At 52.4% G+C, this 19,490-nt stretch overlaps 1 protein-coding gene across 4 annotated transcripts in view; it reads right to left on the bottom strand.

The window, feature by feature from the left end:
• Positions 1–12,732: 12,732 nt before the first annotated feature.
• Positions 12,733–19,490, bottom strand: part of RBPMS2 (RNA binding protein, mRNA processing factor 2) — a 30,079-nt gene continuing 23,321 nt past the window's right edge. Inside the window, exons 7-8 of one of the 4 annotated variants that reach the window (XM_075160652.1) lie at positions 14,213–14,286; positions 12,733–13,962 (exon numbers count right to left, since the gene is read on the bottom strand). In XM_075160652.1, the coding sequence (XP_075016753.1) occupies positions 14,224–14,286 (63 nt within the window). In that variant the 3' untranslated portion in view covers positions 12,733–13,962; positions 14,213–14,223. The remainder of the gene's footprint in view (positions 13,963–14,212; positions 14,287–19,490) is intronic. The other 3 variants (XM_075160654.1, XM_075160653.1, XM_075160656.1) reach the window with 3 other exon arrangements.

The following is a 19,490-nucleotide window of genomic DNA, read 5'->3' as shown; positions in this document are numbered from 1 at the left end:
ATCTGCAAGGCTTCCCCTAAACCACTCTCAGCCCTGTGCGATTTGCTTGTTCTAATTTTGCACATCATGTTCCTTTTGGAAAGCAGTGACTGGTTGGCTCCTTCCCTGGGGAGCAGCTGAGCCCGACTGGGGAGAAAGCCCAGGAGTAATAGCCACAACAAGGAGATGGGAAGCTGCATCTCCAGAAGAAGCTGCAAGGAGGAGCAGGGAGCAGACATTGGGGTGGTGGGAAAGGACCAATGGCCTCATGCACATTTGAACTCAAAGGCACGGAGCTGACTAAACCCAAGTCTGGAAGCAGGACACCTGCAAGGACACAATGCTGGAGGAAAATTTTTATAAACTTCTCGTTTTTCTATTCCAGCCTTGCTACTTGAGTTCCTCTTAGCTGAAGAGTGATCTATTCTAGTTTATACCTGGGTTTGTTATGCTAGCAGTCTCTGTGGGGTGTTGGGTAGTCTGAGATCCACGCCAAGGGTTTGGCTGACTCAGGGTCACAACACACAACCCTGGCAAGAAGTAGAAGCCAGGGGCCACAAAAGAAACAGGATGATGCCTTGAGAAACCCCGTAAAGGCTACATCAGACTCGTTTGGTGGATTGGTGACACCGGACGGCGACTACTCCTTTAACTCTTGGCAGATGGCCATCCTTTACATCCCTGGGCTAAGATGGAAAGAGGCCAGGAAGATGTCAAGTCTGGCCCTAACTTGCAGGCTATAGATAATTAATTGGTCTTTAGGATGCCGAGTATGGCCTGGTCATTCCCTTCTTCTTTCCAACATACCAGTTGGCTTACATATGAGATTTCAGAATTGACTCACTCCTGCATTTTCTTGTCTTCCAAGCAGTGATTGAGTTGGAAGTTGCTGGTGCTAAGCCCGTCTTTTGCAAGTTTGTGTACTCCCGCGGCTGAGTCCATCGCTTCTGCTTATCACCATCACATCTGCATGCCCCAGCAAAGCAACTAGCCGTCATTACCTATTTCTCACGTGCATATTGGTGGACACAGCTGTTAAAAAGCTAATCATCGCTAACTCGCTGGCAGCCACCTGTGAAGTCTGAGCTGCTGGGTGTCTTTGTTTACCTGCTCACCACTTACTCCACAAAACGAACTTGACAGAGCATTTCAGCTCTTGCCTATAGTTTGCATTGCCAACCCATTTTGGCAGGGCCACACTCCTTCCCAAGACCTGCTCATTTCTGCACGCAGGTATCCTTATGATGTTGGCCATGACCACCTCTGCCAACAACTCAGGGGGAGAGTAATTTTTTTTCTGACATTTTTGTCATTATGGTTGTCAGGTTTTTCAAAAGACTGGTTAAAAGTGCACTTTCGGTTCCTTTGAACTGGACATTTACAAGTGGCTTTGTGCAGCTAGCACTGTGCTAAGTAGCCTCAGAGGCGGGGAAAACCATTACATTAAAAACTTTTTATGGAAGTAGCTCAACTCAGAAATGGAGCAGCAAGTATGACATTACTAATTCTCTTATTTTCAGGTGCAAACCTGTTTCTTTCAATTATGCCTTTCTCTGTGAGGTGTTTTAGAACTGCACAAAAGCCATAATATATCGGTGATAGAGAAAATGTAGCTTTAGTCTTGAGTACAGTAGGATTCAAATCTCAGTCAAACCGAGCACATGTCCACATTCAGCTGTCCTCCAAAGCCTTCATGATCTTGGCAATGGCTCCTTCCACGCAGTACTTTTGGCAGTTAGCTTTAAAAACATACAGTGAGCCTCTGAAGATATTGTAGTTTGAGTTTTTCTGATGTTGTTCCCCCAGGAACTCATTTGGTAAGGAAACCTGCGTACCCATCACCAGCTGAGGGGTGGGAGAAGATTTCAACAGGACGATAAAGATGATTTCACAGATGCTTGTTACCACAGGACTTGGCATTAAATAGGACAATCCTTTGTTTTCTGTCTGGGACTTTAGCAGAGTTTTTTATACACAGATGCTTCTTGCCTGAGCCTTCGCGTAGTCCTCTAGTTCACAAACTGAGTTTGCTGTACCAACTTCTCCGCTAAGAAGTCCTGCAGGATTGGTGTGCTTAGTACACGTGGAGACTCCGTGTCGCAGGCACAGCCTGGAGCACTGCTGACACCTATGATAGCTCCTAGGTGAAGTCCACATTGACATGGACATAACCAGGATTTCTTAGCTGGGAAACAGCCAATGGGGAAGGAGAACCATGTAGTTTTGGAGGAGCAAGGCCAGGGAGAATCTCAGGATGCAAAAGAGTTGCTGGGTCGGAAGAAAATAGTTTCTCAGAGCTGTGAATCAGCTCTCCCTCCCTCACTGCTGCAATACTCCAAAAGACTTCAGCCGACGAAGATGAGAGAATCCCAGTCTTGCTGCAGGCAAGGATGACTCAAAGGGAAAGGCATGGTGTGGCTACATGGGTGGAGGAGGGTGCTCCCTTCCAAGAAGGCAGCAGAGGTATTTTTTTTGTTGCTACTGTGAGCCGAGTTGCCTGTTGTTTTTGTTGGACTGAAGCGGCAAAGTTGCTTTGGGACACCTAACGAGCAAGGTGGTGGCTGGGAGGCAGCACCAACCTAACAAATATCTGCCGTTCCCCATCACTGACCAAGCACTTAGCCTCCGTAGGGTCCCACCTCTTCTAGTCTCTACAGATCCTCTAGAACCTCCTGCTCCTGCAGGTTACCACCGTTGGCACTAGGATGAGCATCTCTGGGGCAGAGCTTTCACTCTAGTGCTTGAGCCTCACCCAGGAAGGTCGGTTCTGGTCTGCCGGGACAAGCAAGGAGCAATGAGGGCAAGGCAGAGGACAGCATGAGCCACAGAGACATAGTGAATTGCGTGCAGCAGTCTGAGGCAAATGAAACCCAGTCCTTTAGTTTTGTATTTTTTTCACACTGGAAAATATCTAGAGTGGCCACTTCTGTGTAAGTCAAGCATGACCTAGGTCCTGTGCAATGTGCCTGACTCACCAGCTCAGCTTCTGCTCTCTGCTGGAGATCTTTGTGCAGTTATTAAGAGAAATTTGATTTAAACATATAATGGCACAGAGAGGGATTTTTGTCCTAAAATGAGGAGAATACATTCTGTGTATTTGCTTTTACTTCTCTATATTCATCTTCTTATAAGATTATTTTCAATGACCTTATTTAGAACCAAATTGTCGCTGCAGCATTTCCCTACCAAAATACATGTTTTCCTGCAGAACACTTTGTCGTTTGTTAGCCCAAGCTTTGCTTCTAACGGCCTCAGTCATGCAAGCATCAATGCTGGTATAAAGTCTATTATTTGCTCTTCCCTAAAAGAACATTTTCAAAATTATTTAAAACGGCTGACCATTTTTCCCCACAAAGAGTTAATACACATTTTAATAGTGACCAGAAATATCCACAGTAGCAGGATATCCTAGAAAAAGAATAAAAAAGAGCGGGATGCAGGTGACAGAGAGAAGGGACATGAAAATCTGTCCAAATCCCATGGGAGGGAGAGGTACAGGGGAAGGCGTACATAACAGCACTTTCAGGAGCTGGAGATGAGTGTGTGCATTTCTCTAGCCCCGTAATCTTCACAGAGCAGGTTGGTTTTGCCCATATTTACTCTAAGGCTCTGCTTTAAGCAGCAGTGGGATTTCTGTGGGCAAGTCAGGACACCTCAAGGTGTAAGTAGAAACAAAGACTGTCAAATGCTTTCTTGACACCAGTTGCATTTCTGAGGAGTGTCTGCCCTTGAGAACTGTTACCAGGTGAGAACCGGGCCACACACGGCTTGCTGGGTTGACATGGAGTTGGTTTCCCCCAGTTGGCTTCTCTGTTCTTTCTGGGATGGTTTTGTGGACCATCTTGTCCAAGGAAAGGCATGCATCCCTGCTCCATTATCTCATGAAGGCAGATGTCTTCTCTCCTAGTATCTCTCCTTCATCACAGGCTCTGGAGATTATGTTCCTCACTAGTTCTTGGCAGTGCTCTATCACTTGGGTTTTCTCCTGCAACTATCCCAAAACGCTGCCTCGCATCCTGCCTTGTCCATGCAAGAAGGTTATACTGGGAGGGAGAAACATGAATTTAAATGGACGTAGTTACAACAATATTATTTTCCACGGTCCACTCCAAAAAGCATTAGATGTGTTTTTACCCTGAACAGCCCAGCCCAACTCTCCCCTTTCTCATCTTGACTTTGACTTTGGCCAGTTCCTCTCTGTCCTTTGGAGCTGCAAACGCTTCAGATCTAACATTCATGCCTAAGACTTTGCCCAGAAACAAAAGGTCCGTAGCTCTGACTATCTCCACTCAGAAAAATGTGAGAAAACCCGTCTTGTTTTTTCCAGGGCTCATCCAACACTGTCCTCTGTGAGTGTCCACTTTCTAGTTCAGGAACCTCCCACGCATCGCAGCTTTACTCTGATCTGATACACAAACACACACCTCTGGGAGATTGCCTTTCTCTTAATGTATTTTCCTCAAACACCCAAGGTTTACTTACTGGCTTTGGATATGTGTGTGTGTTTGTAATAACCTTTTTTAAGAATATAAACAGTTTAAAAAGCTGTTAGCTTCCAGTTTTCTTTTGTATAGTACTTTTTTTAAGGGCAGGTGTGATGAGAAGCAAACACCAAGAAGTGCTTGAACACTAAGAAATGCTTAAACCCTCTGGAAAACATTGGCTGCATTCAGTAGGTATAATAAATTTAATCCCTAAAAGAATAGGTATTTTTTGTTCTGAAACTTACTTTTTTTTAAAGCAAAAATCTGTTCATCCACATGTATTAAGTGATAAACAACTTCCTACTGAATGTGGCCAGAGAAACCTGGTTAGCCAGAGTTATCCCCTCTCCCATGCAATGTCCCCATAAATTGCAAGAATCAGAGAAAGTTTGAGGGTTGAGGGAATTCTGGAGGTCTCAGGCCACCAGGTGTGCACTGAAGGTCTCCAAGGATGGAGATCCCCCTCCACTTCTCTGTCCCCTGTCCAGCAGCTCCACTGCTCTCAATGTGAATTTTTTCCCTTGTATCTGACTAGAATTCGTCCCCTTTCCCAAGGCAGGTGGTTGGTTGTTCCCCAGCCACAGAACCTCTCCATCAGAAATAAAAAAGAATAATTTTAAACTCTTAAATGTTAAGAAAGAATTTTTAGCCTTAGTTAAATACTAAAATAGTTTTTAAGTTCCACCACCAAAATTTTTTACATATATTGGATATATATCTGTTTAATAAAGCCAAATCCATCACATGAACTCAGCGCATCTTCCCAAAAGATGCCCTTGTAACCCTTCAATCTGTAACAAGGGCAAACTTTTCAGAACTAGTACTTTTTGAGAAAAGAAAGCAAGACAACAGGCCCAGCGGTCTCTGGGATTTCCAGGTAAGCCCTTTTTTGTAAATATTAAGAAAAGAGTGCTCAGTTGTGTGAGTGCTCAGCTCATGTCAAAGTGCTCAGTTCAAGCCAAGAAAGGGTCATTTTAAGATGCATCTGTTGAAATCCAGTTACTGCATTTCAGAACGATACTGGCACAGCCAGTCTGAACCACGAAAGAGAAATACTTCTTTCCAATTCCCCCAAACTGCCCCAAATGAGGCAACGTACCTGGAAAAACAGTATTTCCTTCCTGATTCCCAGCCCACATCTAAGTGCCTACATCAGAGAGGTAACCCAAAAATATGGGCATTTAATTAAACTTTAATCAAATTTTATCTCATTTGGTCCTCGTCAGCGTTTTGATGTGCTCAGGACACAAATGCAAGGGCTAGTTCAGGAACAAGATAGTCATGACTTGAGATCAGTGATTTGTTTGGGAGTCGTTTTCTTGCAGAAACGAGCCCCTGGGATTGGAGGTGCTCTTCTTAATTAACATCCCTGCAAAGACTGAGCTGCAGGGCATAGGGTGGTGGTGAGGCTAATAAATGCACTCATTTCTAGAGGAACAATTTGCTTTGTTTTCAAAGACATAAGTTTGTGGGTAAAGGCAAATAGACCAGTTAGCATAGCTGGGAAAAAAATAAACATGCTGCAGCAGCATGGCCGAATATTGTAACTGTGGCATCCAGACCCTTTCTGAGCCTGGGACGTGTTTCTGAAAGCATGGCAGCTGGCAGTTGGGCCGGGTAGCGATTCCCATTCCCAAAGGTCTCAGCTGCTTCATCTGTGAAGCCCTCATCGCGGTCTTCATTCATCCAAAAGTGAGGATGAAAACCAAAAGGTTTTTGTTGAGTGGTCTGGCCTCACAGACAAAGCGGTGGGGATCTTCTGCAGGGGTGATCGGTTCCCAACAGCCGGTCAGGGAGCTGGAGTGTGTTTCTCCAGGTGGAGGTGACACTGGGGATGACACCTGCTTCCCAAACCCACAGGCATCTCCTGGACAGGACAAGGGCCACGTGCTCACACCCTCGTGCTGCAACATCTTGGAAAGGAAGACCAATCCCAGGGACCCGTTTCCACCCAGGTCCCACTGCCTACTGTTCACGCCTGCTTTTTCGGGAAGTGGTCCTCTGGCACAGAAGCCATATTTCCTCCTGGCAGCCAGGTCTGGGTTCGGAAAGCAGTAACGCTGGCTGCAGGTGACTGGCAGGAAGGCGGGTGAAGGCACAAAGCTTCCTGCGATGTGGGGATGTCTTATCAGGCTGTCTATCAACCTGATAGACAAGGCTATCATCAAGGCTGTCCTCGGGTGCCCTATCGAGGCAAGCACGCGGAAGCGGTGCTGAATGCTGTTGACTTTGGCCGACAATGGCACCCGTGGCTCAGACTGTCTGCATTCCCAGAACCTGTTCCCAAGGTAAGGTGCTGGGATGAATCGGTTGGCATCCACCTGTGCCAGCGGGCACCTTGTAAAATGCCACAGGTGGCCACCCACCAGTGCAGAGACCTCCTGGGAGCATTTGCAGAGATGAACCAGCCTCTGGCAGGGAGGAGGTGGCAGCTACTTGGTCTTCTTGGAGCTGGGTAGCGATGATGCTTCTTGCTGGGGGAAGCAGGGCATGATCTAGCTCAGGTTGAAACCAGGGACGCTGTGGACGGAGCGGAGCTGACACCTCTCCCAGCCATTTGCAAGGTTCAGGCCCTTTTGCCAAAACCCCTCTAGGCTCACTCATTCCCTTCTGCTTTCTCTCCCAGAAGGCCATATACAAGTCGTGGCCACGGCTGCTGGTGCTGAGAACTCACAGTAACCTGAAAGGCAATGACAACCCTAAGACGTAAGTGCTTACTCCATGCAGGGCACCTCTGTACCACTCGGAGAGGCAGCACTAAGTACCACAGTCCAGACCTCTGTGCACAGCTTTTCCCTTGCTGCCTTGGGGAAACATCCAGAAAAGCCAGTGGCAGGAGGACTTCCAGCACTTGTTATCAGTAGCCATGACTTCCAAGCTGGAAACACCCAACAGGGAGTAGCATGGACTGAGGCCTTGCTCATGACCCCCCAGCACCGGTCCCTAAGGCTGGCAGGTCCCCTGACAGCCTCTCAGATGAGACCCTGTCTGCCTTCTGGTGGGGCTGGCAGATCTCCTGAGAAACTCCAGCACACCCTGCGTGAGCTCAACCCACCATCAGTGGTGGACAGAGCTGTCTGCCGGCAGAGAACGGAAAGCCCCTGCGGAGGACAACCGGTACCCACCTCACCAAGAGAGCAGGAGGGGGGACCATGCTGTCAACCATGGTCCCAGTGCATGGACCATGAGCAACCAACCCAGTCCTCAGCAGGACACCAAGGACAGCAAGAGAGCAAAGGGCAGATGAAAATACATTGGTCGTGGTATCAGCATGTCCTGAAAGTCAGTAATTGCTGCACCAGCCATTTGATTTGACCTGTTGGCACAAGCTAGCATCCTCCCTTTGCCTGTTGAAACTGCTGGGTGAGCAGCATGGAGATTTGGTCCCGAAGAGACGTTCAGGAGTTCCCACTCACTCCGGTGACCCAGAGGAGGATGAAAGGAATGTGTCGATCACAATGAAGCCCAGCAGGTGAAGCCACCAGATGAAGCCCAGCAGATGAAGCCCACCAGATAAAGTGTGCTTGGGCTGCCGTGCCTAGGGAGCGTGGGAAGGGGACAGCCGTGGATTCCTGTAGCAGGACAAACACCCTGGAGACTCCAATCCGTCTGCATCGCAGAGGAAAAGCTGGGATCTCTCCTGTTCTGAGTGCCCCAGACGTTTTGGAGCAGGACATTTTGGACGTATTTGGAGACACTTCTAGGTGTTTATCAGGGGCTGGTGTCTCCCTGCTTTCCCTGTCCCAGGGCCCTGGGTTGCTGCGGCTGTTTCTTTCTCTCGGTCCCCTGCCCAGCAGCTATACCGTCCGTGCCGGGCTGAGAGCGGCGATCCAGCGGTGGCCTCTGCTCCCTCCAGGCATCCCGCCTTGCTCAGCCCTTCCTGAGCTAATCTCCTAGTGCCATCTGCTGTCTGACCCAACACCTTCGTAGGGTGGTGGTGATGCTTCTGGCTACCTCAATCCTCACTTGCAAAAAAGAGCTGGACCAAGTAGCCTGCTGCCAAGCCCAGGCGGCCCCCTCTGCCCCATGCCTAGTAAAGAGCTGAATGTGTCGTCGCAATGTCATCAGCTAAGACTGTTATATTTTCTTCTTTTTTAGTTAAATGAGTAATACCAGAAGCTAAGCATTGGTAGAGGCACCCAGAAGAGGGAGTTCTCCAGCCTCAGGGGTTTCCCAGCTCAGCTGGACCAAGCCACGACTGAGTCAGTGCTGGTGACGGTCTCGCCGCAGCCAGGTTGGGCTATGGACACCCCCCCAGCAAGCCCACTGAGATTTGTGTATTTTTGGTAACAACGCTACAGCTGATCAGAAAAGTAAAAAGATTTTCATCTATTAACTTAATACAGAGATCCTTTGTCTAAAGTACCTACGCTCTCCTCAACCCAAGAGGGAGAGGAAGGTGCAGGACAAAATCTCTGCATGTTTTCTCCACCGTCCCAGGCTGCAACCTCCTGTTAAGCTCCTGCTTGGGAAAGTGTCCTGGTCTCGTGTGCTCAGGCCTCGGATGCCACCTCCTGGCTTTCCCACTGCACTGTGCATCTCGTTAATGCGCTGTGACTCAACGCAGAGCGGGAGGACCTTTCCCATTCACCAGCAGAAATAACAAAGCCATGTAAAACCTTACTGGTTCGGAGCAGCTTTTATTCTTTGAGGATCTGATCCAATCCCACATATTTTTGACTCAGGATGGAGGTAACTCTTCTAACTAATAACCCTCCAGCCACCCGCTCGCCGTTATGATATTACAGGCTTTTGTGCGGGATCCCATCGCAGCAGCACCTTCACTCCCAAAGCCCCTCTGGGATATGATCCATCACTTTGGGGGGTGGGTCCAGGTACCTCTTGCCTTTCACCAGCAGATATTGTGCAGCGTGTATTTTGTCCCTACAAACCTCTATGATCCCTGCGCAGTCTCTTATGTGTCACCTGTGTCTTTCCATGCTCGCTCTCTGGGGTTTTACGACGCTGTTTCCAAGTCTCTACAGACTTCTTGCTTGGTTGGGGAATAATTTAAGGGGTGGTTGGCAGGGGGATAGCAAAGGTATTTTTGGGCCTGTAGGACAGTGTGGCGATATCCGAGCCCGGCAGGTAAGCAAAACTCATGAGAGGGGGCACTGTGCCATAAGGAAACGCAAGATAAGGAGCAGACAGTGTGCTCTCTCCTCCCTGCTTGTTCTCCGTCATTTCCCAGCTCTTTCTGCCTTCCCGGTGATGTTTCTGGCCCGGGTAAGCCTATTGCCACCCCCCGGCCAAGCCTGCCTCTTCCAGAGGTTTGCTACCACGTTCACCCATAATCAAGCAGCTTGGCCATTCACTTTATTTGGCCATGTGCTGCGGCCGGGCTGGGGCTCCACAGAGGCGGTACATGTGATGTTCCCTGGCTGCAACAGACTTGGTCCTCGTCCCCACGGGGCTGGTCCACGCACATTTGCCAGGGAAATCCCAGCAACATTACGTGAGCTGCAGCTTCTTGGAAGTCAGCTGGGAGCGGTAGCTGCTAAAGCCAGAAATTTTGGCGATTCCTGGTGCAGTATGGATCTGGGGCCATCTGAGACATCTCCTCATGGTTGTGGCTGTTGATGTCTGCCAAACGTACGAACAACTGGGAGGACATCAGTGGTCCCAGGGAGTTTGGCTTTCTGGCCAGCTGGGTAGAGCTTAATTGCAGGAAGAAGGCCACCAACAGGACTGGAAATAAAGATGGAGAAACAGCACTGAAGGCAGAGCTCAGGTTTGGAGACACCCCTGCCTCTGTCCTTGGAGACTCACGAGAGTTGTCCTCCAGCTTGAGGTCAAAACGGTCTTCAACCATGAAAGGCTTCAGCCCGAATGAGGAGGGATGCCTTGGGGAAAGGAGACAGAGGCTCTTCTTCCTGCGCTGCCGGTGCAGACCAGCAGATGGAAGTTGCTGAGGTTTGCAGGAGCCATTTTGATCCTTTGCAGAAGCCTTTTGAATCGCTCTTCATCAGCATTTGCTGATGAAAATGGGCTGAAGGCACCAGATCATGCAATCTGCATGACTGGGCTGCATCTGGGTACCCTTAATCATCAGCAAAGGTATGCAGGACCATGAGGAGAGCGTCAGCACTGCGAGGCACTCCTGACCTTGGAGACAGGAGCTCTGCGGTCCCTTGCGACCAGCAGGACCCTGGATGAATGCAGATGTTAAATGACCTGTCACCTTTCCTACATCTCTGGTTTCAAGCAGGGACTGAGTTTTGCACCTGGGCTTCCCACTGGCCTCCCTGAAGATGCCCTGGCCTGCTGCAAGCATGTCTGGTCAGTTCAAATGGGGGCCCAGGCCAGCTCCATGGCAGCTTGTCCGGCGCGGCCATGCCGAGAGGCCTTTCTGCATCAAAGCAGCTGGATTTTCTATTTCCAGAGTGCTCCTTGCTGCAGCACCTGGACCACATGCCATGGAGGAGCACAGCGCTTTAGGGAGAAAATGGTCCGAAAGCTCCCAGATTTAATTATTTATAGTCCCACCTTCAAAATGAGGGAAAGAAGAGGGGGAGTTTCCAGTAAAATGGAAAATGAAAGTGTGCCAAAAACAGCCTTTTTTCCTATTCCTTCTTCTCGCAGCCCCAACGTGCCCACCTCCTCTCTGGCCGCTTTCTCCTACGGCCACTGCGCAACAGGTCCAGGGAGTGCCAGAGACCAAAGGACCTGGGTGCCAGCAATCTGTGCCCTTTTTCCCAGTGCTGCCATCAGGCTGTGCCCCATCCAGAGCTGCTCTCCACCCTGGAGCTTCATCCCACCCGCAGGCTGGAGACATTCCCTGTCCCCACGTCGCTGCCCAGAGAGCGTCCCTTTGAGTAGGACACAAGTGGGGGCAGCCTGGGAGGGGCAGGGGCATTGCACACATGCACGAGCAGACACGGATGGACAGAGGCAGCAAGCGCACGGACACGTATGTGCACACACGCCTGCGCCATGCTTACACCGGCCGGGGAGGGGGACGCTCGGGGACCCTCGGAGCAGACGTGACCTACTTTAGCTCCGAGGCAAGCCGTGCTGCGCGGGTCCCAGTGTAAAAGCTTAATAGAGCCAGGCGTAAATTATTCATTGCCTGGCCATGTTAATGCATGTGCTAAAGGCTTTTTTTTAAAAAAAAAAAAAAAAAAAGAAAATCTCCTCTATAATTTAAAGCCTTGCACACTCCCATCACCGCGCCCAGACTGCTCTCCGGGGTGTTTCCGCTTAGGTGAGCAGAGCTGTGAGATAAGGACAGACCTGGCAGGGGAGAGCTGGCCCGGCAGGAGCTGGGATTCAGGCAGGAGCCGGGATGCATTCAGGGGCTGGGATGCAGGCAGGAGCAAGCTTTGCCTGGACCGCGGGCGGGGGGATCCCGCAGGGAAGGGGCTGGCAGCACTGCTCTGGCTCGGGCAGCCCACGGCCCCGCAGCGAGTCACTTCCCGGAGCGGCAGAGCTCAGCCGAGCCCGTTCCCAGGCACGGTGGCCAGCGGGGCTATTTTTAGACCTGCCTTTTGCTTTTTCTTATTTATTTTTCCCCTGCTCCTCGCCTTTGCTCAGCACTGCCCTCGAAGACCTGGGGAGAGAGGAAAACACTGATCCCTGGGGTGGGAAGCTGCGTGGGAGCGCTTTGGGAGCACCCCATCGCAGGGACTCGCTGAGTCCAGCCACGGGGACCCCTTTGGCACAGCGGGGACACCCCTCCAGGCCACCCCGCTGGGATTTAAGGAAGCTGCCTCCAGCCGCCCGCAGGCAGCCCCCGCTGCAGCACCCAGCCCCGCTTTCGTCCCGCCAGGACGACCAGCGCCAGGGCTGCCGTTCCCACGGCTGTTTTAGCAGGTACAGATAAGGCCACGGAGAGCGTCGGCAGCCCCGGCCAGGGCACCCTGCACCGGAGGAGGAGCCGGGCCGCCGCGGGGCCGCGCCGCAGCTGCAGGGGACGTTCGCCTTCTATGGCCATCTCTCCCCACCGCACCGCTGGCGGGGGAACGGCGGCGGCGGAGAGGAGAGGCCCTCAGCCTCCACAGGCACGGGGGGGGGGGGACAAAAACACCCAAGAAAGCTCACGGTTGCCCTCTCGGAGGCCTCCGGAAGAGTTCAGCATCAACAGGCCCTGCAGTGCGCGCCCATGCAGGCAAGGGGTTGCCCGTCTCCCTGCGGGGAAAGATGCCCCAACCCCACCCCTGGTCTTCAGCAGCATCCCAGACCTCCGGGCAGGGAGGGAAGGGGTGCAGGTACCACCGAGCCTGGAGCATCCCAACCCAGTCCCAGAAGAAAACACAACAGACCGCAGAAAAAGAGTCACAGCAGCCTCTGGGTATATTTTTTTTGTTGTTGTTGCATTTCATATATTATCCAGTTTCACATTCTCATAGGATCAGCAATTATATAGCAACTTATTCTCAAATCTTTTAATACAAGCGAGACAGCCATGGTCGTATAATACTTAAAGCACTTCAATACCAAGCAATAAGATGCTAAAACAAAAATTGCACAATTTCTTGTTTACTATGCCTGACTGAATCATTGTTACAGAAGACAACCCTTCTCTTTCAAGCTTTTAACTAAACATTAACTTATCTTACAGGATTACAATTTCTCTTTAATAATAATAATAATTAATTGCACACAAACACACAAGAAATTCTTTATGATGCATAAATATTTCCTTATTACACATGGTACAAAAATACTCATAACTTTTTTTTTTGTTCGGTATTCCCATAAGGATGACTGATTATTTGGCAGGACTGGATGCTCTCCAATCAGAAGGATGTGGAGAAAAAAAGAAGTTCGATATTTTACAGCCATTCTATATATAGAAGTCTGAAGAAGAAAAAAAAAAATATAATAACCCTGACTTTAAAACCGGAGAAGAATGGATGAGAACAGAAACCCAGTGCATCGTACTTTAAAAAAAAAAAAAAAAGAAACATTTTTCAAATTCTTCTGGTCGTACTGGGAAGGGGAGGGCAGAGGTGGGAGAAGGGGTGAGACAAGGACAGTTAGTATTTCTCAAAGCCAAGTCTTCACCGAAGCAAGATGAAAACCTTGATGGATCAATCCGTTGGGCCAAGACCTGTTGCTAACGGTTACACAAACGCTAGAACAAACAAACTTACACTCACACGTACACAAGTTAAGTGTTTTAATTCATGCCAGAAAACATGCAAAACCCATTGCCTTTCGTTTCCTTCAGCCGAGCCGCCAGGCCAGGGCGAACCCGGGGAAGCCCAGGACCGAGCCCCCCCGGCTAGGTTTCGGCACAGCCGGACAGCGAAGCGCAGTCGGGGAGGATGTCCTGGGGATGGAGGGAGGGATGGAGGCGGCGCACGGCCCGCGGCGGGGGGCCGCGGCGGCTTCACAGTCCAGGGAGGGGGGATGCTGGCAGCCCCGGGGGGAGCGCGCCAGGGCCGGGCGCCTTGTCCGCTGGCTGCAAACCAAACCGAGAGGAGTCTGAGCGATCGTCCCTGGCACATCCCTCCGTGGAGAGGCAGGGAGGAGGAACACCAGCCGAGGAGAGACGCTGCGGGAGAGGAGCGGCGGTGAGCAGGGCTGGCTGGATCCGCTCCCCGAGCGGCACCCGCGGCCCTCTCCCCACCCCGGGGCCTGGTGGGTCTCCCTGCTCCCGCCGGGGTGGGTTCGGCCCCATCACCCATCAATGTAACCCAGCCGCATCCTTGGGTGGATGCAGGGGGCTGAGCTCCCATCCCTCCTCCCCACAAGAGCCCAAGGAGAAGCAAGACAAGGACCCGGCTCCAAGAGTAATTACTTACTTACTAACAAACTAACAAAACTGACGAGACTTCCATCCTTGCTGGGTAGCTTCGGAGGGAGGATACCAGCGCATCTGGAAGAGAAAGCCACGCCAGAGGTCCGTGATCCAGGATTATCTCAACCAGAGCCCAAACCTTCAGCTCCTTCGGGCCACATATGAGGTACGCTGAGTAGAGATGTCTCCAGCACGGGAAAGGAGGCTCCAGGGCAAGCCCCAAATACTACTCCAGTAGCATCCCAACCTGGGGCTGCACCGTGCCGGCACTACCCGGCGTGCCAGCCCCACACTGGCCAGCTCTGGTGGCTCCTGCAAGGACAGGCTCAGGCTCACCAGGCACTGGGACCCAGCCAGGTCCTCCCTCACGGAGCATGGCAGGATCCCACACATCTAAGAAGGAAGCTAGCACTCCACCTCAGGGCTTGCCTGAACATCTCAAAATACTTTCTGCCTATTGGCATAACCAGAAGACAGCCCCCAAATTCACACCCATGCCTGGCCCCAGCTCACTACAACAAGCAGAACACCGCCGTTCAAGCTAGGAAAGCTCCTCACCACCAAGCTATCTACGAAGTTTACTACTGCAGAAGTGTGCGCAAGGAGGGGCTGTTACCCCCAGCACGCTCCCACTCCCCCACACACCCCAAGTTTACATCTTTCCCCCCGTTCAGGCTCAGGCAGGACAGAGGAGGCTCACTTTGGGCATGCAGCACCCCAAGGTGGTGGCCGCTCTGCCCTCAGCCAGCAAAAGGAGGCATCTCAAGACCACACATTTAAACCAGACAACCTCTATGTGACACGCGCAGGGTAAGAACTGGCTCATCCATCACAGAGGAGACCCATGAAGATCCCTAAGCCACAACCCAGCCATCAGAAGAGGCTCCAGGCAAACCACATCATGGGAAGAACTTGGTAGAGCTGCAAACCAGCAAAACTTGGAGGCTTCCCTGGCAGGTCATTGCTGCCACATCTACTGCTCAGGCCTGCTCCTTGCTGAAGAGCTGCTGGATGGGGACCCAACGAGCAGACATGGCAACAGTAACTGAACAGACACTTTTCAGCCTGTCAGTAGATGCAGCAAGCTGGCAGCGTCCAGTAGAATAGCATCAGACATCCAGATGCTCCTGTTTGGTCTGGAAGGCCGGTACATCAGGCTGGGCTGAGTTAGCAGCTTCATGCCTGAGAGCAGCGGGAGAGGAGCCTGTGCCACTTGACTGAGCACAGATCCAGCAGCAGGCGCAGAGCTTGGTCCTGTGGCTGTTTGCAAAGGGAGCTGAAACACAGCGGCCACCCCCCCTCTCCTCCCTCCCCAGCTGGTGGGAGGGGAGCACAGCCTCAGTGCGGACAGGCATCAAGAGCAGCAGGTACGGTCAGGGCTCTGGGTACCAGCAGAACGATGGCCTTTGCTTTAAGATGGGTAAAAAAGAGGCAGAAAACCCCCTAGAGCCCAGCGTGAACTGTTCCCCTTGTCAGACCATCCTGGCAAAGTTGTCCCCTTACCTGAACAAGCCTGGCTAGATGCTCCTCTCCCAAGCACATGCACCACTCCAGGGCCAGAGGGAAAAACCAGTATTCCCAGACCAGCTCAAATGCCTATGCATGGCACTCTCCCACGAAGAGGAACCCTTGGCCGAGGTCAGGCAGACTTTCTCGAGGCAAGGTCCCAGGTCAGTTGGGCAAAGGAAGAACCGCAGCCACAGCCAAAGCATATCGTTCGGCAGAGGCTTTGGAGCTCATCTCACCCCTACATGGCTGATGCACTACTGTCACACCAGCAAGGGCGATTCTGCCAGCCTCTTTCTAACAGGGCTCTTGCCAGAGTCAGGTCTCCCCTGCAGGCTGTAAGCGTGCAAGAGGCATCAAGAAAGCCACTCCAGGTTGAGATGACAGCTAGCAGTGAGGGGGAACAGGAGGTAGCTGTTTTCTAACTACCTAGCAGCCAGCGGGCTGCCCGACCGATGCACTGGATGGCACATGCAACACAAGTCTTGCTGCACACTTATCCAGGAGTGGAGATGCAGACCTGTGTCCCCAACCCCAGCTGCATGAGACCTCCAGAAGCTGCACGCAGGTCTTCAGAAGAGACAGAGCTGAAGACCAGGACACCCAGAGACTCAGCCCTTGGATTACTCTCCAAGCTAGGCACATCCTCAATGGGTCCTTTCAAACCCTACTCCCTTTACCCCTGCAAGAAGCAGAAGTCTGAAACCTGATGGAGGTGCAAAGCCAGAGGCTTTGCATTCATTCCTTTATAGAGGGACACATAGCAAGTGGCCAAGACCTTGACACTGCAGCCTCCTTACAGGAGCTGGAGGGGACAACAAGCACACACCTCCCAGAAAACACAGCTGCCTGCGATGGCCAAGTCCTCCCTCCACCATCACAAGGGCTGTGATGCCAGTAACTGAGGTCCCTGAGCTCATGCTTGGGGCTGTTCAAGTCCCTCCTCTTGTGATGCTTCCTACAGGGAGGAGGACTGCAAGTCCGCAGAGGCTCTGTCCTAGCAGGAGCCTCTCATCAGCTAGGTTAGATGTGCTGGATCCCAGGCTCACGTTCAGGCACCAGTTCCATGCTCGAGGCAGCTGCCTGTGGCCAGGCACGCTGGGCTGGTCAGACTCCTTGCCAGGCACCTTCCTGAGGCAAGCGGATGCTACCAACTCAGCTCCCAGCTGGCCCTGGAGTGGTGACACAGCAGCCAGGTGCATCCCAGTCAGTCCAGCCTTAGGTGGAGGGAATTGAGGGCATGGAGATTACCAAGACCCTCTTCCCCAGTGAGGGGTCCCATCTAGTGCCAAGACCAAGGTGCTACCTTGGTGCCACGCACACCATGCCTCCACTTCTCTGCTAGCCTGCGAGAGACCCAGCTCAGCTGCACCCTTGCTCCCGAGCCTGGGGCCACCACACTGCTCTGGGCCATGGTCATCTCCTTGCGCTAACACAGGCCAGGAAAGCTCGCAGCCCGCTGCGGGCAGCGGCATCACTGACACCTTTTATGGGGCCACCACAGCAGCTGCCAGTGCAAGGACCGGGGTTACTTACTCCCCCCCAGCCCTGTCACCGGGAGGTGCTTGCTCAGCAGAGCCACATCTCAGCAGCCAGCGGTCCTCCTCCCTGGCCAGCGACTCCCACTCCAGCACCCCTCCCCTCCACAGCTGGAAGTAGTTTCCTCCTGCCCTGCAGCAACAGGAAACTCCCCCTGCCTTCACAGGGCTGCAAGCGCTTAACCCCCAGAGCCGCCTCCATCCCACGCCGCTTTACATAAGCGGGCACAGCAGCTGCGCACGTGCAAGACAGCCATCCCCCACCCCGCTCCCCAAGCCTGGTGGCTCTCCATACCCTCCTCAGGGGGTCTGAGCCAGCTTCTGCCCCACGCGCACACCCCACCTCAAGCCTGGCCAGAGCCTCCGGCGCCTCCAGTTTCAACAGAAATCCTACTTTTTCTCCTAAAACACGCACTGTTTGTAGCTCTGGCACTAATGAACCTCCACTTCTGATGGACCACCTCTCCTTGCCTTCTTTCTATAGGTCTCCGATGCTCGTACATGCAAACCCAACCAGCCTGACTTGCAGTGGCCCCACCTGCCCTGCACAGTAGCACAGCCCTGCAGCGGGGCTCAGCCTGGAGGCTGGCAGAAGCTCGTGCAGATGCAATGATCCTGGGGACAAGCCAAGGCTCTGACATGCTGGCAGGGTGAGGGAATGACCTGCCAGGTCTTTCAGCCCTCAGAAGGGGCTTGATGGGAGGAGGCAGGAACACCCCTTCACTAGGACGAATGTTTCTGAAACCAGCAGAAAGCACTGGAAGAACCAGATTGGAGGCAGCAGCTAGCCAAGAGGACCTGTTCTTTAGGACAGTGGCACCTGCCAAGGCAGTTTTCTCTTCACATCCTTCAAAGTACCTCAGGCACCTTGCTTTTGCCAGGGAGTAGAGAGGCTCTGCAAACGGGGGGCTCCCGGAGCCATCTGGAAGAGGAGACCAGCACCACAAGAGACTGTGTAGGGTTGTCCCAAGAGGATTGCCGGCCGGCAGGCCAAGCCAGAGCACTTCCCTGTAGGGAGCAAATTTCTCTGAGGGCTTTCGGAAGATCCGTTATCTCTCAAAATACTACATCTGTCAAGGAGGAAGCTGAGAAAGAGTGAATGGAGAAGTCCAACACTGGGCGAGGAAAGTAGAGCAAGGCAGGCTTTTACTGGAAGAGACGCAGTTGTTTCTGGAGCTGCATTAGCTCACAGTTGGAAAGGAGTCTGGCCACACCACTGCAAACATCTCCTGCTCGCCCGCCCGTAGGGACGAGGCAGACACCGCCAGCCGACTGCAGCCAGCCTCGTGCTGCCACGTTCAACATCTGTCCCAGAAAACAGCTGGAGAAGAGAAATTTGTGCCTCTGCCTGCCACCTTCCAGAGGCCAGGTGAAACATCCAGAAGTGAAGAGCCTCTCCCTTGCTGCGGCACAAGACCAGTGCTACCTAAAAATCACAAAGAAATGATAAATGGGGCAGATAAACACCCCATCAGCACTTCACTCTCCTTGTCAAGTCCTCCATTGTCTCTCCCAATTACCCTCAGAATTTAAGTTTCCAATCTTGCCCACCATCCTTATGGAGAGCGATTCCTTCAGCAGGAAAAAGAGAGGGGAGAAGGGAGGGCTGAATACACAGATCCATCCTCAAGCCACCTCTAGCTGGGATGGCCTGCCTTTCCTCCTTAGCTACTTCTCGGTCTGCTTATCTTCGCCCTGCAGTCAGCCCCAGCACCTTGTGGAGCGCAGAGCTATCCCCACAACTGGAACGGGCCCAGCCACCTCCCCAGGTACCAGAAAGGCTCCCTGTGCAGACAGGGATAGAGCGCTCCATGGTGCTCCCGGGAGCTGGTAGGACCCCAACCGGCATGTCCAAGAGCTGCATCTAGTTAGCAGCTGCTGATGTGCAGGGTGGCATCTTCAATTGCACTGCTGAGACAGCCTCACCCCGGCAAGCCACGAGCACTTCACGGTCACCGCCTCCCGCAGGCTGCAGGTCACTGGGTGCAAGCCTTGGGCAGACGACATTGATGGCCAGCAAGAGCTGCTCTGCTCCAGCTGGAAACACAGCTGATGGGAGCATGACCCAGGGCAGGCAAGGACAGCCTGCAAAGGTGCACCCACAAGGCACTAGCGTCATCCATTAGTGCTCTCTGGACACACACTTCCAGCCTCAGCAGCAGGGGAAGCCACCCGCTTCCAGGGCCCTTTAGGGGGCTGGGTGGAGGAGACGAGAATCCAAACGCTTGCATGCTGTGT

This window comes from Calonectris borealis, chromosome 11, assembly GCF_964195595.1.
Source record: "Calonectris borealis chromosome 11, bCalBor7.hap1.2, whole genome shotgun sequence".
Classification (NCBI taxonomy): Eukaryota; Metazoa; Chordata; class Aves; order Procellariiformes; family Procellariidae; genus Calonectris; species Calonectris borealis.
The sequence above is the reverse complement of the archived record's forward strand: the minus strand, read 5'-3'. Positions and strand labels throughout refer to the sequence as shown.